General features: G+C 40.1%; 3 protein-coding genes across 3 annotated transcripts; 2 read left to right on the plus strand and 1 right to left on the minus strand.

Moving 5' to 3' along the window:
- Positions 1-4,565: 4,565 nt before the first annotated feature.
- Positions 4,566-13,103, plus strand: kel (Kell metallo-endopeptidase (Kell blood group); the record flags this gene model as incomplete). The annotated part of the gene is made up of 18 exons (XM_083894035.1): positions 4,566-4,670; positions 4,716-4,959; positions 5,054-5,320; positions 5,411-5,532; positions 7,387-7,545; positions 7,998-8,069; positions 8,168-8,356; positions 9,280-9,440; positions 9,528-9,645; positions 9,747-9,842; positions 9,915-10,013; positions 10,100-10,171; positions 11,479-11,585; positions 11,669-11,758; positions 11,839-11,906; positions 12,412-12,572; positions 12,766-12,855; positions 12,957-13,103. The coding sequence occupies 18 exons, from the start codon at positions 4,566-4,568 to the stop codon at positions 13,101-13,103; spliced, it is 2,367 nt and encodes a 788-aa protein (XP_083750161.1).
- A 1,183-nt stretch (positions 13,104-14,286) lies between these two features.
- Positions 14,287-16,762, minus strand: emg1 (EMG1 N1-specific pseudouridine methyltransferase; the record flags this gene model as incomplete). The annotated part of the gene is made up of 5 exons (XM_083899686.1): positions 14,287-14,579; positions 14,682-14,887; positions 15,011-15,152; positions 16,045-16,146; positions 16,613-16,762. The coding sequence occupies 5 exons, from the start codon at positions 16,760-16,762 to the stop codon at positions 14,466-14,468; spliced, it is 714 nt and encodes a 237-aa protein (XP_083755812.1). The 3' UTR covers positions 14,287-14,465.
- Positions 16,763-17,857: 1,095 nt separating this feature from the next.
- nop2 (NOP2 nucleolar protein homolog (yeast)) lies at positions 17,858-25,361 on the plus strand. The gene is made up of 16 exons (XM_083893212.1): positions 17,858-17,931; positions 19,147-19,281; positions 19,402-19,447; positions 19,519-19,583; positions 20,261-20,598; positions 20,763-20,985; positions 21,084-21,283; positions 21,416-21,505; positions 21,993-22,080; positions 22,781-22,921; positions 23,036-23,175; positions 23,268-23,357; positions 23,457-23,579; positions 23,684-23,781; positions 23,877-24,013; positions 24,716-25,361. Exons 2-16 carry the CDS (start codon positions 19,176-19,178, stop codon positions 25,153-25,155), a joined length of 2,325 nt encoding a protein of 774 aa, XP_083749338.1. The 5' UTR covers positions 17,858-17,931; positions 19,147-19,175; the 3' UTR covers positions 25,156-25,361.
- The last annotated feature ends 326 nt before the right edge of the window (positions 25,362-25,687 follow it).

Consider the following 25,687-nt stretch of genomic DNA (forward strand, 5'->3'; position numbering starts at 1 on the left):
CCATAGAACATCCCCACGAATGCGAGGGAAGTGATACCACAGCCTTTGCTTTTCAGGGTCACGTGTTGCTTGCAGACTTATTTTTATCAGTGTGGGATGAGGAGAGAGTGATAGAAAGAGATAGAGGGCTGAGATGACAGCTGTTTGACAGAGGGACAGCAGGAGGGGGGTGCACATGAGAGACATCACATTTAAAAAGACAGAAGAAACCCAGAGCAGGACGTCCACATGCTAAGAATGAGTGAAACTCCAATAGAGCTTGAGGTAAGCTAAGGTTGCTATTTTGTTATGAAGCCGTGTTTACCATATTCACATGGTAACGAGGCTGATGTGGGTTTTAGTTGCTGGAAACTGGAGAAAAGCCATATAAGTCAAGTTATGAGGTTTTCAAATGTGGGGGTTACTGTGAGTGAGGTCTGCACTGCTGAGTAATGCTGGGAACCAAAGGGCAAATAAAACAAGCTTGTGTTAATCAGCATTTTCCAGTAAAGTTTACATGCTGCTCATATTATGGTTGTTTTTGGTACATTTCTCAACGTATCACTAATATTTGCACAGCAGCATGTGCACTTCTTGAAATAATGAGTGCAAACAACACCACACAAAGTGTGTGTGCCCCAATAGTCAAATACAATCCAAGGTGTTGTTGAAATTTTATCGTATGAGTTTATGACTAAATGAGGAGGGGAAAAGTTGCTGAGTCATTGTTCACAAGTATGACATGCAAAATGTTAAGCCATGTGTCAGCTGACCTTTTCCCATGTCAGCTATGGCGGGGGGGGTGTTAACGATAACGATTGAAAATATACATTCTGTGCTTTTTCTGACATACGACGTACTGTATATCTCTGTCAACAGTTACTCATCGCTGTATGTGAGAGATAACAAGGGACTGGAGAGGATCCACATTTGTAATTTACTCTACTGTAGTTGTTGCTCTGTCAGCGATGGTCTGTTAAAATACGAACAGTATGTGTATAGTATTACAGCTCAGTGTTGGAATAGATACCTGTTCTCTATTGATAAGATTCACCTCTATGTGATAAAGTGTTAAAACGGTCCCTCTGTCACCACTGTGATGTAGTCCCTTCAGTCCATATACACTCACCGGCCACTTTATTAGGTACACAGGACACATTATGAAGTGTCTAGGATTAGGAGTAAGAATGGTGTGTATACTTTAGAATGTTGAAATCAATATTAAAGGTGCATTATGTAATAAATGATAAAATCCTCCTAATATGTCACAGAGACTCAGGAATAATGTTCATATAACAAACTGAACTCACCAACAACAACAGTACAGACAAAATATTTGCATTAAAAAATATATTTTGCAGACTGTAAATCATGTTTATGTTTTGAAATCATGTTTTGGCATGTGGCGCCACCTACCGCCGTCTACCAATCATTGCAGTCAGTAGAGTCTCAGCTGCCGAGCAACCACGGGTTGCCAGTTACGTCAAAAAAACAAAACCTAAAAGACCTTGGTGTTTTGAATTTGAATGTAGTAACTGTTTTTGGCCACATTCTTACATATGGCACCTTTAAAGGTCCATTGTGTAACATGTAGGATACATTATGGGCAGAAATGTAATAACATTAGTAAACAAACAAAAACATTAGTTTTTTTAATGCCTCAGAGGAAACTTTGTACCTTAGGAAAAAGCCATTTTAAAGCAGGTCACATGGAACAGAAAAAAGCCACAGTGTGCATTTCATACAAAGAAGAAGAACATGGTCTGTGGTGTGTGAAGGTCACTGACGCACTTGGGAATGTGAGTGTTGAGCAGCAGAGTCCTTTGTTTTTTACACTCTGCAGTCTCACCACACTGGACCTTTAACTCTTCTGAAATTGTTGTGGGTCAACTCTGCACTTTTGTGCAGCTTATCAATTATGATATTTGGGTGAAGATCATAGAAAATGTGTTACCAGGTGATTTATCGGAAGGAAGAGGAAAAACACTCAGCAACACAAAACTCTGCTTTCATTTCCTGTTGTTATGTTTGAAACTTCTTGGAAGGAAAGAACACTGTTTGGTAAAATAGCTCATGGACGTCAGAGGAGTTAGTGAACGTTGCAACTATTACAACAGCTTCTTTCAGCTTTTCTCTGTCGGTCTCTTGTCTCCTCTCCCCATGATCCAACATCCATGACCTTTCTCTGTGGTCTTCCTATGTTCTTCTTGCCTGGCGGCTCCATCTTTAACATCCTTTGTCCAATATAATCACTCTCCCTCCTCTGCCCATGATCAAACCACCTCAACCTTGCCTCTCTTACTTTATTTCCAAACTGATCAACCTGAGCTGTCCCTTGAATGTGCTCGTTTCTAATCCTGTTCATCCTGTTCATCATGGTCACTGCCAATGAAAATCTCAGCATCTTCAGCTCCGCCTCCTGTATCACCGTCTCAAAGCCATATACATGATAGCAGGTCTCACACTGGTCCACTCCTCTCCACCCTCCTACAATCTCTTGTGCTCTGTCCATTGCTTTACGTGTTTGACCCCAAGTGTTTAAACTCATCCACTTTCTCCACCTCTGCTCCTTGTATCTTCACCACTTGTCTCACTTTTATTGAGTCTGACTTGCTCCGACTAACCTTCATCCCTCTCCTCACCAGTACATACAGTAACTCCACCTCTCCTACCCTCACCGCAGATGACAATATAATCTGACGTAACCTGTCTGCAGGGCCGTTCCTAGCTGTTTGGGGGCCCTATGTGAGATACTATTAGGGGGCCCCTATTTTTTTTCAAACTCGAGGTAGAGATTCCTAACTTTTTCTGATTACCCCACAAACACTTACATGCTTTGCAAATATATGCATAATGAATGCATCCAATACATGCAAATAAAGACAGGTACTTTTAAGTCTCAAAAATATAATAAAATATGAGTCTTAACTTGCAGTTTGGGGGCCCCCTGGTGGCTGTGGGGCCCTGTGCAGCTGCATAGTCCGCATATAGCAAGAAACGGCACTGCCTGTCTGGCTTCATCTGGCAGAAGAATATAAAATACTCTTTGTAAACAAAGATGGGCACAGAAGTGGTTCTCACACTGTTGTTGTATCTAGTTTTTAGGATATGGTTGTATTGACTTTATTTGTTCTATTCTATCTCCTCTTTATTATCATCTGTTGAATAGAAAGAAATCAGCATCGCTTCTCTCACAATGTTAAACACAATATTTCATTTTAACCTTACTTCCTTTCAACAACAGGAAGTAAGGTTCGTATTTTATGACCCCTGAATCAACACCCAATGAAGCCCTCACCCTCCCCGTTTATGGCACTTCCGTGCCCCATAATCTGCTTCTTCTCCTGCCAACCTGTCCATCACCACTGCAAACACGATGTAGTCTCACCCTCACCACTGTCTCACTGTCCTCACACATGTCCTGCACCACCCTCACATACTTCTCTGCCACTCCCTGACTTTCTCATACAGTACAACAGTTCATAATGTGGGTTCTTTACAGTGTACTAAGTTTATATAGTTTTTTTTAAAGCTATTTACAGTATTTTATTGTTCTTTACATTTATATTTTCACAAACTTTTTAATTACAAGGTTTTTCCATGTTATTTCATTCATTTCGGAAAAGAAAATATTTTGAACTCATACATTTTTCGTTGGTGTCAGATTATTTATAACATAATGGTGATGAACACTGGTTGGAAGGAAGGGCCCCCTGGGAATTTTTTTCTTTGATTAAGTCCATTAGCCTCACACAGCTCTCAGTGCAGTAGAGTGTCTCAGTATAGCAGTGTTTAGCTCTTGTGTCACCTGCTCTGCATATTTGGAAGTGATTTGTTTCATGTCAGGACTGATGGAGGCAACAGCAACATTGCACTAGTAAAGTGAGACGACTACAAACAACAACATCAACAACAAATGTGATTGCAGATTCAAGAACATTTGTTATATTTTTACTCAGTGTGTGAAATACCCACATTGCCCATCAAATGGGTCCCATCTCCCATTTGATGTGGAATACTATTCCACCAGCCCAGGTGCCACCCTGCATTATTGGCTATCTTCCCTGTCAGATGTGGGCTTGTTTGGGCCTTTTCCACATAAGAAAGCATGCAAAGTGTATATGTACATCATATACTGTGTGTAAAACTGAAATTTTGCCTCTGAGGCTTTCAGGGGGTCTCGAGTGGGGTCTAACCCCCCAGAACCCCCTGGATTTCGCACAGTGTTTCTACCACAAAAATGGTCAAATGTAAATACCATCTGCAGGTGGTATATTTTATTGTTTAAACCAGTGGTCCCCAAACTACGGCCCGGGGGCCACATACGGCCCGCCTCCACATTTGGCCCGGCCCCCTGAACAATACCAGAGACCATTATGATTTTCTTTTCTGGCCACGTGAATCCTGGCTAACCCCTGAACGGAATAATGGCGAAAAGGTTAGTTAAGACCATTTTTTTCTGTGAAGATGCCAGAGAGGGTTATTTGGTTATTATTTATTTCACAAATAGTGTTATTATTTATTTCCTGACTTTTTTTTTTCTGTGCAGATCCCAGAAAGGGTTATTAATATTTGGAAAACAATAAATGTTAAAGTATGGGCACCCCTGTGATCGTCACACTTTATCTGTTACAAACGGACTCCGGCCCCCATCAGAGGATGGAAAAGTTATGTGTCCCTCACAGGGAAAAGTGTGGGGACCCCTGGTTTAAACACTTGCTCTCTTCCAACCTCAGCTGTCAATCCCACCATCATTCCAGCCAGAACGTGAGAGGAGTCTTCAGCCTCCTCCTTTGTTACAGCTGCCACTCCTGACTGACGCTGAGCAACAAACACAGATTGAGCGTGAGACAAACCGAGCAAAACCACTGTGGATAAAACACAGAAAGCTGCTTCTCCTGTTGTTGGTGTTTTCCTTGTGCGCTGCCTTCGCAGGATGCATTTACTTTATCTCTCGGAACAAAACTCAGACAGACCCTGGTAAGTCTCCACAGAGAGATGATGATGATGTTGCCCAATAATGAAGTAAAATGAAGAACTCTTGTCTAACTTTCACTCTCATTCTTTCCCATAGTGTCATGTGTTTCTCAAGCCTGTCAGAAGGCCTCGGCCCGTCTGTCGGCGTCCGCTGACCCCTTCACGAAGCCATGCGACTACTTCTTGTTCACGTGTGGATCTGAGAGGTTCACACCAGAGAGCAGGGGGAGGAGAACGACCACGGGCGTTACCGGATCTCCGTGGAACCAGACTGAGAACAGAGAGAGAGAAAACAGAGAAGTGAGAGAGGAAAAAATACTGGACAGGGAAACAGAGCTGCTGCAGTATCTCAAGGAGATTCTGGGTAAGAGGAACGATGACCTTTGACCTCTGAGCGTTACTGCAGGTCAATAAAAGGTGTGTGTGTGTGTGATCTGAACTGTGTTTTTCACAGAATCCAGTGATAGAAACAGTAGTTCAGCTGTGCAGAAGACCAGAGCGTTCTACCACTCCTGTTTGGACACAGGATCCATAGAGACAGCTGGTGTGGAGCCATTCCTCACACTCATCCTTAAAGTAGGACTTTCATATACTATACACCTATACTATATAAACGCTTATTTAAAACAAGCTGTTTGTAAAGTAATGACTTACATCCTCGTCTACACAGTTAATATGAGTTCCTCCCGCCACATACAGTAGAAGTCTACAATCTAGAGATGTATAATATCATTTAATCCAGGGGTTCTCAAAGTGTTGATACCTGAGGCCAATTTAGGAACCCAACAATGGACTGAGGGCCGTCAAAGGAAAAACAAAGGAAAAAAACAGAAATAAATCCCATTTGTAATAATTTTAATGACCAGATTGCAGTTCTACAGTTTAGCGTTAAGTAATATAAGCGTTAATATAATGTAATTTAAGCATTAATATAATAACGCTTTATAATTTACTGTGTAATTACCCAGTATTTTGGCCATTGTTCTTACTTTCTAATTACAGGTTAATACCAAGTAACACATTTCTGTTACCATATATTTACTGGGTAAATAGCTAGTAATTGGGGGCTGTAGCTACCTGCTTATTACCAGCTTATAACACAATAATACACTAAAATTCACCATAAAGAAACCAGGTAAATACCCAGTATTTTTGTTTACACTTATTGGTCTGTATCCAGTAATGTCCAATTAACATTTAACAAGCTTAGTAGCTCCTGGATTAAAACTATCAACTGTAATTCATTGTGGGCCGCCATTGGCCCCCGGGCCGCACTTTGAGAACCAATGTTTTAATCCAACAGTCAGTGAAAAATTGTGACAAATAATAATAACGATAATAATCAAAAAGTTTAATATGTTTATTTTTTCTTGCCACATTAATTGTTTCTAGTATTGGTCAAGTGTTTGTGTTTATCATGTATTTAAAGTCTTCATTAGTTGGAGCATGGAGCACTTTTATCTCACTCTGTTCTGTATCTAACACTTAATAATGCTTTTATTTTATGTTTTATGTCATGTCCAGTGTTGGGCAGTTTGCAATACTACTGCAGTATTATTACCCATTAATGAGCCGTATAAGAAACTACAAAGCAGTTATAAATGACAACAACTAATGACTACAACGTAATGCTTATTTACTGCTTTACTAGATTGCATTAGTTTTATGTCTTACCTAAACCAAATGCAAAACTACCTTATAATGATTTGTATGCGCAGCAGGTCATATTGGAAAAATGTTGAAAACAGTGAAAATTGTGATAAGGTGTCTGGAGTTCAGCAGTTTAACTGCTATTCTTTTATTACAATTAAAGGGATACTTCACCGATTTGAATGTGGCTTTGTATTGCTAGAATAGCAGTAGTATTTTTAGAAAATGTGCTTCCCTCCCTCAGTTTTTCACTGAGTTGTAAAAAAATCTGTTTTCCCTTATCCAACTGTGCCCTACTGTGAGTCAAATGACGCGTGTTGCATCACAGTAGGACACATTTTGAAAATGGAAAACAGATTTTTTTACAACTCAGTGAAAAACTGAGGGAGGGAAGCACATTTTCTAAAAAAATACTACTGCTATTCTAGCAAAACAAAGCCACATTCAAATCTGTGAAGTATCCCTTTAAGTGTATTCACGCTCAGTATTTGTGCATCAATTTTTGATTGTATTTACAACAGTAATATTGGAATATAACAAGAAATGTAACTTTTTTTTACTTTTGATACAAGAAATACGTAAAGTAATTTAATCACTTTTGAACTTAAAAGTCATATTCAATAAGTAACTTATTGCACTTCCAGGAGTATCTTACACCAACACTAGTTGTGTCTGTAAGCTATGTGATAAAGATGTGTCTGTCTTAAAACTGCATGTGGGTACAAATACAGGGGCTTGAGAGTAAAAACTGTGTGTGTGTGTGTGTGTGTGTGTGTGCAGCTGGGTGGTTGGGCAGTATCAGGCCCGTGGAATAATACTGACTTCAACTCCACACTGAGCACCCTGATGAGAGACTACGCCACCTTTCCATTCTTCAATGTCTTTGTGGGGAAAGACCCAAAAGAAGCTGCTCATGGAAAGACCAAACAATACATACAGGCTAGTATGCATTAGGACTGTTTGTGAGTACTAACGTACTGTGTGTTAGGGAGGAACGCTGCCACTGCAGAGACGGGTTTGTGTCGTTATTTAAAGTAGATGCTGTTTTATGTAAAATACATATAAACGACCTTCAACATTTAAAATGAAAGTTTATCCATATAACTGTTCACACCAGCATATCTGTCCATAACTTCTCTCCACTTTCAGGTGTCTATATTTTAACACATCTCTAATGTAGAGCCTAGTTTTTCTTCTCCCCTGGTTGAGACGTTTTTGAGCAGGGTAGTGGGGCTTTTTAGGTTTGGGAATGTTTATCATTTCCGACCCATAGCTGCAGCTGCTAGTATGTCTCCTGGCAAACTGTGTGTGAAGCGCTATGAGCTGTGTTATTATGCAGATGGCAGGTGGTTGCATAACAGTCTGTACTCAAGTTTCCTCTTTGTCAATAGATCGATCAGCCGGAACTTTTGATCCCGATTGAATGGAACAACAAGACACAGAAGTCTCGAGCTAAAACTGAGGTTAATGTCCAAGCTTTTCCTGACTGTTTAAATCTTTTGATGAAGGCAACATTCATTTATCTCACTTCTTCTTATTATTATTATTATTTTCAATCCAGGCCCTGCGTCCCTTCTTGGCGTTGTGTCAGAGGTACCTGGCTTTACTCGGTGCTCCTTCCACCAGCAACATGATGCATGTGGGCACGTTCATGTCTCTGTCCTCTGAGCTCGCCGTGGCTGCTACACCTCTGCAGTATCGTCTCTCTAAAGGACAGCAGTATCAGCGTATGTCCATCATGGAGCTCCAGGTACAAGCGGCGAAAGGCTCGGAAAACTTTGCTACAGGGGTCTCAAACTGGCGGCCCGGGGGCCACATGCGGCCCCCCCAATCGACATGGCCCACGACCTCACCGTCTATTAAACACAGTGTGTAACTGAGGCACAGCTGCCAGCGATAGAATATAATGTTTTTTTATAACAGTAATAATAAGACATTTGGTCATAGTTATCCCATTATTAGATGTATCATGTACAACATTCAATGACATATATAAATACACTTGTTAGGGCCCGAGCCACGAATGGCAGTGCTCGAAACAGCTCCTGGTATACAAATTTTAATTGAAGTTGTCCACACTATTATTTATGTCATTGAAATTAAATGTCTGTTTTTGATCTTAAAACATTGATTTTGCATCATAAATAGTGTTATTAAAGGTGCATTATGTAATAAATGATAAAATCCTCCTAATATGTCACAGAGACTCAGGAATAATGTTCATATAACAAACTGAACTCACCAACAACAACAGTACAGACAAAATATTTGCATTAAAAATATATTTTGCAGACTTGAAATCATGTTTATGCATGTGGCGCCACCTACCGCAGTCTACCAATCATTGCAGTCAGTAGAGTCTCAGCTGCCGAGCAACCACAGGTTGCCAGTTAAGTCAGAAAACAAAACCTAAAAGACGTCAGTATTTTGAATTTGAATGTAGTAACTGTTTTTGGCCACATTCTTACATATGGCACCTTTAAGTATACGTGTGATATCATGATGCAATATTGTAAACAGTTGTTTTTTTCCCCACTTCTAGTTCTCTATGCCGCCCCCTCTTGACCACAATAGATGCGCTTTGGCCCCCAGGTCATTTGAGTTTGAGACCCCTGCTTTACTGTGTCTGAATCCACTTAATGATCTGATTTCTTTACATCAATGCTCCCACAGATCCAGGCGCCTGCCATCGATTGGTTGGGTTGTCTGCAGGCTGCTTTCCAACCACTGCCCCTAGAGGAAAATGATCACATCCTTGTGCACAACCTGCCTTACATAGAACAAATGTCCACCATCGTTGGAAAATGGCAGAACAAGCACGAGTTGAGCAGCACGTAGGTAACGGGGAGCTCGAACGTGCAAAATAACATTGACTTTGTTGTCTTTTTGACCCTTTTACTGTCTGGTTTGATTCCACACAGTGATCCTCTTCAAACCTACATGGTCCTGAATCTGCTGAACACCCTGATGCCTGCCATGGACTCCAGATTCTCTGCAACTGCAACAGCTTCATCTGAGGTTCTGGATAAAAGCGATGGAGTGAGTCAGTCAACACGATGAACCATAACATGTGACTACAAGAAAATATACAGGTGTTTGTTTACGAATTGATTTGTCTTCTTTGTGGACTGACTCAGCAGGAAGCTCCTCGCTGGAAACGCTGTGTGCTGGAGACAAAGAGAGGCTTTGACTCAGTGCTTACTCACCTCCTCAGTGAGAGGACGTCACACAAAGAGGTACAAAGGGAATGTGGTCATTTAGATCATGATGAATGCAACGGTTTAATCTGGAGCTTTATTGTTCAACAGGCTGAGGAGATTATTCAAAATATCCTTTCCACCTTCAAGTCTAAATTACACGAGCTAAAGTGGACAAATCAGACGTCTCTCCGGACTGTTATGAAAAGGGTAATGGATAAAGCAAGAATTGATATTGTACTTGTATTTTTAACTGTGTTATGAAATATCCATGATATCATTTGTCTGCTGTCCAGGTTCAGTCTTTAATTCCAAGGACCACGAGTGAGATCTCTAGTGAAGCTGAGCTTGACCTGCTTTTTTCTACGGTACACCACACCCTGACATTACAACAGTTTTGAAGATATTACATTGAATGCAATACATTTGTGTACATTAAAGGGATAGTTGAGGGTTTTCTTAGGTGTGGTTGCACAAGGCATTGACATATTATCAACACAGAATTTGCTGAGCGTGCCTCCACCTCGAGATTCCTACCATTTACACGAACCGGCATGGGATCTGGACGCCTGGACACCACCTTTTCTGGCTGGAAACTGTACTTTACTGTTATCTTGTGACTTCTGTGTTTGAAATCTTGTCCACGTGGGCTTAAAAAAGGCAGTTTTCCTAGTGTGGGAGAGTAAGAGGTTTTCAAACAGTTTCCAGGTGAAACAAAGAAAGAAGTTTAACAATGAGATGAAGCAGCAATCACATTTTAAAGCTCACGTACTCATATAGTGGTCCTGTTGCACATATATGTTAGTTATGGAGGTCTACTTACATACATTAACTTGTTTTTATGCTCAAAAACCTCCTAGTTGTTGTAAACGAGCCGATAGAAATCTCTCCTTACTGACGCTGTCCTCAGCCGCGGTGTTTCAGACATAAATCTCACACCCAGAAGACAGAGTCTTGTGATTGGCCAATACCCGGAAGTGACATATTCAGCACACCAGCTCTCAGAAGCACAGCTCCCCCCTCTGGAACGGTGGATGCACTGCTACTCATTATCAAAACATTGTTTTAACAGTGTTTAAAAATAGCTTCTTCACGACTCCCCGCCTCAGTCCCTTTGACGACCTTTGACCCAGAGTCAGACCCAGAGTCAGAAGACACTGTCGCTCGTGAAACACCTCCACAACGGACGTTATTCTTCTTCTGTGGTTCAATGTACGCAACCGGATGTGCCCGGACTAGTGCCCGGAGCAGGAGGATCTGCTGTTCAGGAGAAATGCTGTTTACGTAACCGGACCAGGTTTTTTCAGAGATCTCACTGAGCCTGAGATTACAATATAACACAGTGTTCTCAGCAGTGACTGAACTGTTTGTTTAGAACCTTCAGGGCTTCATAAACAAGGTAATGACGCAGATACACACCAAAAAAACAGTGTTCATTGGAACTTCCGGTCTAGGTCCACTTTAAGATATCACAGACATTGGTGCACTCAGAAGTATGATATGGAAGTTATGTTACAAAAACCCAAATGTCTGAACTATCCCTTTAATAGTTCATTTATTATCATGAAGACATGGTCACTATTCTTTTAGATGTACATGAAGGAAACCAAGTACTTGGCCTTTAACTGCAACTGAAAAACAAAACACGAATGACGTGGACTTTGTGTGTTTCCAGGTGTCAGTGAGCTCTAACAGCTTCTTCTCCAACTACGTCCAGCTTCTGTCTTTGTGGCAAAAGAGACGCAGAAAAATCTTGAGCGAGCAAACCCAGCCGGTTGATATGTGAGTGCCGGTTCTGCTTCTCTTAAAATGAAATAGAATGAACCATTCCTATCATTGGTTTAATCTTTGCTCATCTCTTGCAGTCTGTCAGTCTCTCCCCTTCTCCTGGGTAACAAGCTCCTCTTTCCCATGGGAATTTTTGTCCCGCCCATCTTCCATCCAACCTATCCCAGGTAAAGAAGTGACTGGTTTTAACACTAGCACTATAGTAATATTAATATAATCATTCATCATTTATATTCCTCTTTTATAGGGCAATGAACTATGGTGTAGTGGGTTTCCTCATCGCCAAAGATATTCTCCACTTGCTTTTGCCCGACAGTAAGAGAAGCTCACGTCTTATTGCAGTGATTCTGATACACAGAGGTGGAAAGTAACCAAATACATTTACTCAAGTTACTGTATTGAATACTTTTTTTTGTGTGTATTTTGTATTTTTTAAGTACAATTTAAAATCAGGATTTTGTATTTTACCTGAGTACGTATTGACTCAAGTATTGTACTTAGTTACTTTATAAATCCTATCCGTTACTGAGTAAAAATAAAAAATCAGCACAATGAAAACCTACAGGGGGAAAATATACACCTTTTGTGTTGTGGTGTTTGTATTTGGCCTGACACCTCTGGGCCACCGTACCCTCACACCCCACGCAAAGTAACTAAGTAACTTTTACTTAAAGTACATTTCAAATGAACTACTTTTTACTTCTACTTGAATAATATTCCATCAGCATATTGGTACTTATACTTGAGTACAATATTTGAGTACTTTTTCCACCTCCGCTGATATACACACTGCATTGTGACAAGTGTGTGTGTGTTGTAGTTTACTCTCAGAGTGAGACGGTGCATGCTGTGGGCGACTGTGTGTGGACTCACTATCTCACAGTGACAGCAAACGCGAGCAGAGGTGCAGCGCTGTCGCTCTCTGCAGCACAGCGACAGGAGGTGTGGGTGCAGTATTCTGCACTGCAGATAGCACTGCAGGTGAGACACCATCTTCACTCTCTCTCTCTCTGTGTGTGTGTGTGTGTGTGTGTGTGTGTGTGTGTGTGTGTGTGTGTGTGTGTGTGTGTGTGTGTGTGTGTGTGTGTGTGTGTGTGTGTGTGTGTGTGTGTGTGTGTGTGCTTGTATGTCAACAACAACAATAAGCTCACAAATTCATATTTTGTCCATTTAGGCTTATCACTTATCTCTAAAGACACGTCCAAGGGACACGTTGATCTTGGGTTTCTCACAAACTCGCCTGTTCCTCTCCTCTTTTTCTCAGGTAATTATTCATTTTGTCTTTTATTTTATTGATTTATTTTTTTTAATTATTGCTTCCCATCACCCACTGATCCCTCATCTTTTAATCCAACCTTCCACCAGGTTAATTGTGACATTGACCTCTACCATGAGTTCATGCCTTTGGAGCCCTCCTTCTTGATCACAGTCATTTGTGCCAAATCTCACCTGTGTCCTACGAGCCTCCAGTGTCCCAGTAAAACCCAGCAACCTTTCCTACAAACATGCTGAGGAGACTTTCCTGGTTTTTGTTAGTTAGTAAATTGTCTGCTAAAATACTGACATCCATGTGTTGCTGTAAAAATAAGCCAAGCTCACAGTGGATGTTGGTAAACTGTTGATAAGATGAAAGTTTATCTACTTCTGTATAAGCCTCGATTGTTTTTAGGATGCGTTTGCATGTTTTGTCAATTGCACAAGCTGTTTAGTATTAATGTAAATAATAATAATAACCTATCTATAAAGCAAGTTGCGTCTGTGTTCTTGATTGATTGATTGATCACGTTACTCCAGACAGGCAGCGGCTCATCAGCAGCAGCTGTGCTGTCTGGAAGCAGGGAGGTGGGAGTGAAGAGGCCGTCTCTGGCTCTCATGGTGGGTGAGACATTTTCACACGGTTCAACGCAGAATAAGGAGTTATACTGAAACGAGTTGGGAGTAATGGTCACATTACTCGGCCATTACTGACAAATCTTCTTCAGCTCCCACTATAGCACAGGTCTCAAACTGGCGGCCTGATAAGAAGTCCTTTATTCGTCCCGCAGTGGGGAAATTTACAAATTTACTGGGGTCTCAAACTGGTGGCCCCCCCCACTTAATACCATGTTATAATGAAAACATGGCCCACGACCTCCCCATCTTTTCAACACAGTGTGTAACTGAGGCACAGCTGCCAACGAGGTGATAGAATATGATATATGTTTGCTATTATCCCATTATTAAATGTATCATATACAACATTACATTACATATATAAATACACTTGTTGTTGTGTGTGATATCATGATGCAGTATTGTGAACAGTTGTTGTTTTGAGTTTGAGACCCCTGCACTATAGGAATGCATACTTCCTATGGGCACTGCACTAATAATAATAATAATAATGATAATAAAAACATTTCAGATTTCTGTACAGAATTGCATCAGTGTGTAAGGAACAGATTACCGTTGTATCTGCTTGAAGTGGAACCAGAGTAGCTTTGTTGATGTTGATCGGCGACCTTGAGTGTCTTGAAAGGCGCCTTAAATATAATGCATTATTATTATTATTAAGTAGGGGAATCCATATTATCTTTGTTTCTACTTAAAAAAATCACAAATTATCAAATGGTAAATGTTTTAATGGAACATTAAATAGCTTCAGGAATCCGTTGCAACATTTGGTAATGGTACAAAAACAGAGAAAGGGAGATTTTGGTAAGAAAATCTGCGTATAATCCACAAGGTGGCTCATATACACTGAGCAAAAATACATGCCTACGCTCGGCCATTCAGTCCACGGAAAAACAGACGTGATGCAATCTTTCCGTCATATCCATGACAAGTCCACTGAAAAAGTGTCCACGTAGTCCCAACGCAAGTCCATTCGTTTGGTCACAGGACACCCCACACCTCCTCAAAGGCAGAGCACATCTTGGCACAGGTAAGCGCCGCAGAGAGCGGGTAGTTACTGATTGACACCGTCTTTTCTGTGTAGTCCACATTCACCTAAAAAAAACAAAAAAAACAGAAAAGATCAGTCACCAACACTGCACGTTAAAGTAATGCAGTGAATGAGTTGCCATGTAAAATGTAAAGCATTTTTCTCACCGCTCCATGTGCAAATGCTCCAATCACCACTGCAGCTGGTCCCTCTGGCACCACAGTCCGGGGACAGACGGCCTCTCCCGAAGAGAAGGAGGTGCTGATGCGAGGGCATCCGGGAGGCAGGTGGTCGGACACCGGGTTTTTAATCATCCTCAGAAGCTTCTGTGGACCATCGGCAGCTCTGACACTCAGCTTGTGCAGCAGCTGAACTGAGATGACAGAAGCAACAAACGGGTGAGAAACTATGACACAAATGTCTAAGACTTGACTGCCTACACATCAAAAATATGTGCTTCATACACAATAAAGACACAACTGAGGTGGTATTTTACCCATAAGGCCACAGAAGCGGGGGAAGGTCCTCGGTATACGGGTCTGTGGGTTGATCTCGATTAAGGCGTTTTTCTCTGTGTGGACGTAAACCTGCAGCAGGCCTGCACGATTCAGGGGACTGTCCATCAACATCAGCAGACACTACACAATGATTCAGGAAATGTGTTATTAGTAAGAAACAAAAAGGAAAAAAGCATCGACTACATCTACTGCACACAAACAAGTCCAATGAATAGCTTGAATTTCAAGAAAACTGGAAAAATGTAAAACTTTTGACAGGTAGTGTACAAACATACATGAATCGATCATGTGATTACTAAACTAATCCTTAACTATGTGGATAAGTGTTTATTTTTTTTATAAATTAAAACAAGCTCCCTGATATTTCAGCTTCTTCAATGTAAACATTGTCTATTATTTCCCCCTTCGTTTAAGAAAGAAATCATTACAATTGTATATATTTCTCAACATTTTCTGGACCAAACAACTTCTATTGTTAGTTTGCCTGTATGAATATTTATACTAAGATATAGATTAATAACCTGTATAAAATATTTGACCAGCCGTTAAAGGCTGTTATGCTTCATAGATGAGTTTACAAATCAGTAATTACTAATCTGATGACTTAAATCCACCTGTACACAGTTGGACATATACTCATTTTGTACCAATAAAGCTGTACAATACAATTGTAATGTAATGGTTACACAATATCAAGTTGAGAATAATAAATACAATTAACCACACATTGCTCATTGTGTGTGTGTGTTATAACATAGTCACACAAGCATATAAGTATAATGTTATGGCTGAGATACTGTATAATGTGAATGGGAGATTTCACAGTTGAAACATTAAGCTGTCAGTGCTCTCTAGTGGCCAAACTGTGTAACAGAAATATTGTTTCTAAATTACTACAACATAGTTCACTATATGATATATTGCAATATAGTATGGCTCCAATCGACCTTTTCATGTCTGATATCAACACTGATATCACAACCTTAATTATCCGTTTATTATCAGCGAGTACCTGATGTGTGATGTCTGGTCTTATGTGTCCTGGATTTCTTCCACTTTTGACGATCATATTTTTGTGCTGATCACAGTTTAACAGCTCAAATGTTTTTCCAACCTAGAGAAAAAACAACAACAAAACACTCAATTCACTTGCTTCCACACACATAAATCAATAATTTTTCCTTTACTTTTTTCTTGGTCCGTACCTTATAGGGTTAATAATGGGATAATTATGACCAAATGTCTTATTATTACGGTTATAAAAAACACATTATATTCTATTACTGGCAGCTGTGCCTCAGTTAGACACTGTGTTTAATAGACGCTCAGGTCGTGGGTCATGTTTTCATTATAACATGATAATAAGTGGGGGGCCGCATGTTATCGATTGGGGGGCCGCCAGTTTGAGACCCCCGGAAGTACTTTAAAAGTCAACGTTATACATTTGTTTCTATTAATTTTCTATAAATTGTATAGAAACAAATGTATAAAGTTGACTTTAAAAGTACTTCCGTATATAACAGATATGGTGTTTTTCATTGGTTCCAGCAGCGATGACAACAACACAGTGAAAGCTTTACCTTGACGGTCTCTAACGACGCTCCCTCCAGAACAACCACCAGTCTCCTCTCTGCCATCCGCGCGTGGAGGCTGCGCATGTATTTCGCAGGTTTAGGTTCATATTCGTCCAAATGTTCGAGGCCACGCTTGTTCTCACCAGGTTCCGCCATGTTGCTTTCTATGAGACTGTCGCGGGCGGTGACGTCAGAGCAGACGTGCGCGTTCACGAGTGGATAGTAAAACTCACGAACGCTTTTATGTTTTTATTTTTTTGAGCCGCGCTGTACTGACGTGTGACATTGTTATTGTTTTTTTTATTGTAAACATAACGGTTCACTTGTGTAACAAGTGGTTAATTTATGTGACACTAGTTTATCTGTGGTCAAATTGTTTGACGCTGAATTTCACTGCCCTCCTTACAGAGGCGTTTAAGAATATCTACATCCGGTTTTCAAAATAAATAGATAGTCATGTCAGAATTTATGGAAAACATTGTTTTGTTTATCTTATCAAAGTTGAGAATTGTTTTCGATTAAAAAGGTGCAAATGTGGGACGTTTAAATTTAAATTTCTCTAAAACTTTACAGTAAAAATGTTTGATTTCCAGTTTTCTGATTACTGTCTCGAACGTTAGTCAGAATGGAGAATTCTCTTCATACAGGCCAATTATTATTATTATAAGGTCTCTGAAACGTATATAGCTATGAGAATTTGAATTGTTTTCCCCATTCAAAGATGTGCTTTCAGGTACAGTGCTCTTGGTGTTTTATTTTGTTGATAAATGTCTTACCAAATCAGCTTCTTCAGCTCATCGATGCTTCAGCTTCACGGAAGATCACGTGATAATCTCGAACGGACGCGAGTTCGTGAGATCCCGCGATAGAATGTGTGTATAAAGGAAACAACAACAACAACAACAACAACAACAGCTTCTTTCATTCTCCGACGTGGAAGAACTGTTGATCTGGTGTCATAAATGATTTAATGTTTCTCCACTTCAACAATCAGTCTCTCGTGGTACATTATGACTCTCAGAGACGCTCTGATTGACCTGGTATCACCGGTCACGACGTAATGTTGATGTGTGAAGTTGAAACAGGCTGTATGACCGGCGTATTGTGTTTTATTTTGAAAGGGGGGCGGAAATGTTTTACTTTGAGTCTGTGTCGGACTTCCTGCCTGAGATCCGGGGCGCGCGTGCACGTGTCACCACCATGACCGCGTCATCCGTGTGCGCCGGATGTTCCTCTACAACGTGCTGGAGGAAGATTCACGTGTGAACATTTTTGGTCTTCCACATTTGTAGCTAGAAGTTGGAACAAAAGTGACAGAGCAGTCGGTGAGTATGTGAAAGTTTGTCGCTGTGATTCAGTCAGGAAGCGAACACTGTGTGCGCGCGTTCATGTTCAAGCTCTGCGTAGCTTTTACTTAGTTATCAACACTGCGTGCGCTCAACTTAAAGTCCGTGTGTGAAAGCTTCGCTAATCGTGTCATTGCTGTTTAAATTTAACACGATGTGTTCAATGAATAACATCATTCAGTTTGGAAATGACTCACTGATATCGTTTAATAACATGTTTGTCAACAGCCATGTCCTGAGTTTAAACGACCCCCCCAAAAAACGTGTGCACATTAATCCTAACATTAGTCAGAGTAATAATCATATAGTAGTAATAATAATAAAAATTATAAGGCAGACAATTTGATAATAATCAGCAACATTTTGCTACATGAGAAATAGGTTTTTAATACAGGGTAATGTATGTACAAAAATTATCAATTTTAATACAATAAAAGATAGTCGGTGTTAAAATAAGTTATATTTATAATAATAACAATACTAATAACAATATTAATAAACGTAAAAAAGAGAGAGGCCTTTTTTTAGGGCCAACACCAAGCAGATGTTTTAGTGCCTTGTATTTAGATGCATTTATTTGCGAAGAACCTGGAAACTAATTTGCAAAGTTCAGATCAGGGGATTTTACAAGGTGTTTAAAGTGTGAAAATATTTGTTGGCAGGTGGATCTAAGACTGACGGGTAACTGACACAACAGTGATGTTTGGCAGTTTTGTCCATAAACCAAAATCGTTCCATTTTAAGGATTTCTTTGTTATATGGAGCAAAGAAACCAAAAGTATTCACAATTAAGAAGCTAACAAGCACAACATGATTAATCGATTGTCAAAATTGTTGGCAATTCATTTAGTAATCAATTATTAATCGATCTTGCCCTATGTCAGCTGGGACTATTACCAGAACCTCCGCAAATCTCAGGTGGAGAATAAAGCGGTAGATGAACGAATGATTAACAATCGATTTATCGCTGCAGACGTTGACATGGTGATTATTCAAATGACAAACTTGATCAAATTCTATAAAGAGAGCCTGGTTCACAGCCCATTTACAATTGTCTTACATTCACCAGCGTTTATCTCCCATGCAGATGAGATCTGTCACATCAGTACTTGGTCTAAAGAGGATACGTCTCTGCTCATTCACTCTCATTCTGCACAGACCGTCAATGGTTTCTTGCCATCTTCTGTATTGCAGGTTACCTGTGTGTAGCTCACCTTGGAGTCATGGGTCGGAAGTTAGATCCCACCAACAAGGTGAAAAGAGGGCCTGGAAAAAAATCCAAGAAACAACAGGGAGCAGAGACTGAGTTGGCCAAGTTTATAACTGATGGTGACTATGGTGTCCTTACTGTCTATCTATCCTAAAACACATCATGTCTTCACTGTGGAAATGTTAGCAAAACACCATCTAGGCTTGTTCACTAAGATGGTCTGTTGTTTTTTTTCTTAGAAGAGGAAACTGGACCTAAACGTATGTCAAGCAGATCCAGGAAAAGGTAAAAATATTGACTGAATATATACATCACACTTTTTTGCAAGTAGCTTATTCGTATTGTTTTGTTTTCAGAGCTGCAAAGAGAGTCCAGAATGTGAAAACGCCTCAAAATGTTGCAGAGAAAAAGCCCAAGAAAGGTAAACACGTCATTATCTGTTAATGTGGTTGTGATGTGTTGCAGCGTCAAGAGTGTGTGTAAATAAACCCAGAGCTCCTCAATGTTTGCTTTAAAGCTGCATTATGTAATAAATGATAAAATCCTCCTAATATGTCACAGAGACTCAGGAATAATGTTCATATAACAAACTGAACTCACCAACAACAACAGTACAGACAAAATATTTGCATTAAAAAAAAGATTTTGCAGACTGCAAATCATGTTTATGTTTTGAAATCATGTTTTGGCATGTGGCGCCATCTACCGCCGTCTACCAATCATTGCAGTCATTAGAGTCTCAGCTGCCGAGCAACCACGGGTTGCCAGTTACGTCACAAAACGAAACCTAAAAGACCTCTGTGTTTTGAATTTGAATGTAGTAACTGTTTTTGGATACATTCTTACATATGGCACCTTTAACTGTTCCCCATAACACTAATAATTTTATAGACGAGAAGATGTGGCTCTATATTCTGTAGATGTCAGAGTATCAGTATTATTCAGAGTGTAATGCAGTGCAGTGCAGGACATAGTGAAATAATACAGCAACAATTTTGGCAAAACATTATTGATTATCTCCGGAAACTTGATAATTTTTGGATTGTGTTTGGAAAAGAAATAAATGTAAAAAATGTTATTGTTTCTTTCTTGCTGAAGGATTCACTGACGAGAACAGTAAATGGTTGACACCTGCAAAGAAGAACCTCAAAGGCGATGAAGCTGAGAGTGAGGACGACAGTGATGAACACTGGGAGGAAGATGAGGAGGAGGAAGACGTGGAGGAGCAGCCAAAGAAGAAAGGAGGAAAAGATCTGGAAAAGAAGGTTGCAAAATCAGAAGTGAAACAAGTAGAGGATGAGGAGGAAGATGAAGAGGAGGAGGATGAGGGCGATGAGGAGGACGACGATGACGAAGAAATGGTTGACGATTACGGCACACTTGATGACGGCAGTGGAGAGGAAGCCGCAGAAGATGAAGAAAGTGACGGAGAAGAAGTATGTGAAACTACCAGCAGATTGTTTAACAAAAAAAAATATTTATACCGGAAAAAACTGCACATTTTGAAAATGTTGAAGGGTTTGAATGTGGTTAATACATAGTTTTTATATCATTATTGTGATTGAATGACTACTTATCTTGTTTTTTATTTCATATTTAGCTCCTTCCTATCGAGCGTGCAGCAAAGAAAGAGAAGAAGCTGAAAAAAAGCATGGGTCTTGAGAGTGATGATGATGATGATGATGACGATGAGGAAGAAGATGATGATGAGAAAGAGGAAAAGAAATCTGATGGTGACATGGACGAGGAAGACACAGTACAAGCCAACATTGATGAAATGGATATATTTAGGTTACCTGGGGCAGAGGAGAGTGAGAAAGAGGGTGAGTCATTTCTTCTATTATTCCAGTCAGATTTCTGTGTTGAAGCACATTTACAATAAACATTTTGTCATTTATTTCTTCTCTTCTGCATTTTTAAGGCGTCCTGTCTGTGGACCTGAAGTCAATTTATCAAAGGATAAAGGATAACGTCGATGTGCTCTGTAACTTCTCCAAAAAGAGGGAGGAGGGGAAAGACAGATCAGATTACATCACTCTCCTGAAGAAAGATCTCAGCACCTATTACAGCTACAACAACTTCCTCATTGACAAATTAATAGACCTCTTCCCGCTATCAGAGGTGTGTGTGTGTGTGTGTGTGTGTGTGTGTGTGTTCTCATTCACCTGTGGTACAGAACAGAACTAAATTTTTCATTTGAAATGTATAATAAACAGCTTAATATAATCTTTTTTCTTTATTTTTCACCAACAGCTGGTTGATTTCCTCGAGGCCAATGAAATCCAGAGACCTGTCACAATTCGGACCAACACACTGAAAACGAGGAGGAGGGATCTTGCACAGGTTAGTGATGCTTTATATTTCACAAACTGAACACTATGTTTGATTGATGCAGAAATAACCAATTAAAGGTGCATTATGTAATAAATCTAAATCAACTGATCATAAAATCCTCCTAATATGTCACAGAGACTCAGGAATAATGTTCATATAACAAACTGAACTCACCAACAACAACAGTACAGGAAAAATATTCGCATTAAAAAAAGATTGCAAATCATGTTTATGTTTTGAAATCATGTTTTGGCATGTGGCGCCACCTACCGCCATCTACCAATCATTGCAGTCAGCAGAGTCTCAGCTGCTGAGCAACCATGGGTTGCCAGTCGGTATTTTGAATTTGAATGTAGTAACTGTTTTTGGCCACATTCCTACATATGGCACCTTTAATGTTTTGGCAGAAGTCCTCATTGAGTCACTTGGTTGTTGTCAAATACTGTTAAATGCTGCCTCACACACTGAACGTTGGTCTGTATGTTTTCTTGTGAAGGCCCTGATCAACAGAGGGGTGAACCTTGATCCACTGGGGAAATGGTCTAAAGTGGGTTTGGTGATCTATGACTCTTCAGTACCTGTTGGTGAGTTTCACTACATCCACGTCAAAGATCAGACCGAAGCAAAGTTAACACGGCCACACAACTTTCAGAGTCCAAGGATCATTGTCCCTCCCACATATGTTAATACTTTTTTTTATAAAAAATATGTCTGGTGAAAACCTGTGGCCTTTGTTTGGTTCAGTCCTGTCTCTTGCACTACACAATATTACACACGGATGAGTATGTCTTGTCACAGATATGTCTGGTTATGAAAACCCATGTAAGAAGTGACATGTGATGTGTTTTCTCTGATTAACCACTGATAAAAAAAAAACCGTATGAAAACGATATCAGGAATGATCAAAGCTGGGCTTGATTTAGTTTCTTGGTTCACCAGTGGACTGCTCAACTTCTATTATAGTAGTTCTATGTGAGCTGGTATTGCCATTTTATCTCTGATTGGCTGTGATGGCTTAAGTCAATCTTAAGCCATCGTCGGATCAAATTTTTAGGATTCTGAAAAATCCGATTGTGGTCAGCAACACAACAGACGTGGTCGGTGGGTCTTAGCGAACCGTGTTATTGAATGTGTCGCAATCATTAGCTGTGACTTTCCGAAACTCATTGGAAGCAGATAATCTGGCTATGACTCTCGGCTCTTCTTATTGGTATTATTGGAGAAAATCTCAGACCAATTGTAGCCTCAAAAGATTGAAGTGTAATCTTTGTTATATTTAAACAGGTGCGACTCCAGAATATCTCTCTGGTCAGTACATGCTGCAAGGCGCGTCCAGTTTCCTGCCCGTCATGGCACTTTCTCCACAGGAGGGAGAGTTGGTGTTGGACATGAGCTCGGCTCCAGGAGGCAAAACCACTTATATTGGTAAGTGCCATTTGTGTTATGGACAACTACTATAACTGTGGAGTTCTTTGAAATGTTTTGAATTACTTTACTACTTACTCTATTTAAAGATAAATGTGAATGTTCTGCCTTTAGCTCAGCTGATGAGAAACACCGGGATTATCGTTGCAAATGATGCTAACGCTGACAGACTGAAGAGTGTGGTCGGAAACATCCATCGTCTCGGCGTCACCAACACTGTGATCTGTAACTACGATGGCAGGCAGTTCCCAAAGGTAACATCCACACGACCATTATCTCTGGTGTAAACGTGTACTTCAGAGTTTTATAGTTAACTTTCTTGTTTGAAACGTTGCACACACACTAGGTAATGGGCGGGTTTGACAGAGTACTGCTCGACGCTCCATGCTCAGGCACGGGTGTCATTGCTAAAGATCCAGCGGTGAAGACGAGCAAGGTAAACCACTCTTTACACATACACCCATATAGATAGATAACTTCCAGTATCGGATCATGTTTAATGCTGTGTTCCTGTGATCCTTCTGCTTCCTGATAGGACGAGGCAGACATAATGCGCTCTGCACACCTGCAGAAGGAGCTGATTCTGTCTGCTATCGACTCCGTCAATGCTGAGTCAGCCACAGGAGGATATCTGATCTACTGTACATGTTCTATAATGGTAAGTGTAAATTGGTTTTCTGCCATGTGCACTGCATTTATCCGAGTGTGGTGTGGATTATGTTGGAGAAAGTCTTGGATAACGATCATAACATATTCCACCAGGTGGAGGAGAATGAATGGGTGGTGGACTATGCGTTAAAGAAAAGGAACGTCAAATTAGTTCCCACGGGACTTGACTTTGGCAAAGAAGGTTTCACCAGGTAAATAAAATAACCTCAGTGTTTGTTCTCATCTCAAGTATTTCATTGCAAATACTTTGATCATCAAGCCTACATTTATTATTTCATTCTTGTAGGTTCAAAGAACGCAGATTCCACCCTTCTCTGCGACTCTCCCGGAGATTTTATCCTCATTCCCACAATATGGATGGATTTTTTGTGGCCAAACTGAAGAAGTTCTCCAACGTTATCCCAACAGCTCCATCAGGGAAAGGTAATGACTGTAAAATGACTAGAGAACAGCTTTATTAAGTAAAGCTGCAGTTAGAGCTGCAACTAACGATTATTTTCGTAATCGATTTATCTGTCGATTATTTTCTCGATGAATCGGTTGGTCCATAAAATGTCAGAAAAAACATGGATCAGTGTTTGTCAAACCTGGAAATGACGATGTTCTTTGTCCACAAACCAAAATGATTCAGTTTTAATGATTTCTTTGTTATGTGGAGCAAAGACTAAGAAAATATTCACATTTAAGAAGCTAAAACAATCAGAAATCTTGTTTTAATCATGAAAAAAGCTTCAAACCGATGAATCGATTATCAAAATAGTTGGCGATTAATTTAGTAATCGATTAATAATGGATTCATCGATTAATCGTTTCAGCTCTAGCTACAGTACTGTCTACAGCAGCAGGGGTGGGAGGGAGCAAGAATTGTTTATAATGTCCAGTGTTTTGAGCTGTTGAATTCACCAGAATTAATTTTTCTTTGGCGCTTCTGCATTTTCAGTCATACTTGTGCAGTGTCTTGACAAAAACTATCTCAAAATAACAAATTAACTGGAGCTGATGGGCTTAATCGGCATTGTTTGAACTGTTGACAATGTCGTAAATGTGTTTGTATTTAAAAGTTGCACACTACAGATTTAAGCAACAATCTTATTAACTAACATCATATTTCTGTTACTAATGTAGAAGAAGAGACTACAGAGGCTCCTGAGGTGATTGAAGTTACAGAACCTCCTCAGGTGAAACCGTCCAAGGGTGGCAAGACCAACAAGACCGTCCCCAGTCAGGCAGGTGACTCAAAGGAGAAAGCCCAAGCCAATGGAACAGCCGGCAAGAAAAAAGTCAACATGGAGTCGAAACGCAAAAATGCCTCGCCTGCTGGACCAAAGAAAGCAAAGGTGGCCAAGCTGGATAAAGAGACTGTGAAAGGGCCAGGGGCTAAGAAGCCCACAAAGAAGACGGCAGACGATCCCACAGCAACAAAGGCCAACAAACAGGGAGGGAAGAAAGTTGAGAAAAAGCCCGCTTTAAAAGTGAAATCAGGCAGTGAGAAAAAGAACAGAATGGGAAAGAATAAATTCAAAAAACTGAAGAAAATGTTGGAAAAACTTGACCAAGATGTGTGACATTGTACACAGTATGTTAAAAATGCACCAGGTAATGTAAGAGATTTGTAGAGCTCCGTCACAGATTTACTTCCCTGTGCTCTGTTGCCTTGTCTGCACAGTATGAAACATGTACAGATGGTTTGGTCTGGGCAGTGTTGTGCTCATTCAAGTTTAGTCCTTTTTTTTTATTTGTATTAATTGTGTTTCGTGATTAAGTTGCAGAGTGGAACCACTTCCAGAAATCTGTGAGACATAATAAATTTTAACATATTTTCCTCATCATCATCATTTTCTTCATCATTATGATTGTTTATCAGCATGGGTTTTACTTGTCTGTTAGGTTCATCTAAATTGCGGTTTCTCAATCTTTTTAAGGGGCCAGGGATATGTTACAAGAGCTCTGAACACCTAACCAGAATATTCCTACTTCAATTTGTGCTACTGGGTACAGTTAAATAATGTAATATGGTCTTTTTCCATGTCATTAATTCTCACTGTTCCAATACTACACAAGAGAGCAATCATCCTGTGTCATCAATGAAATAGAATA

The sequence above is a fragment of the Microchirus variegatus genome (genome assembly GCF_963457635.1).
Source record: "Microchirus variegatus genome assembly, chromosome: 1".
NCBI lineage: Eukaryota > Metazoa > Chordata > Actinopteri > Pleuronectiformes > Soleidae > Microchirus > Microchirus variegatus.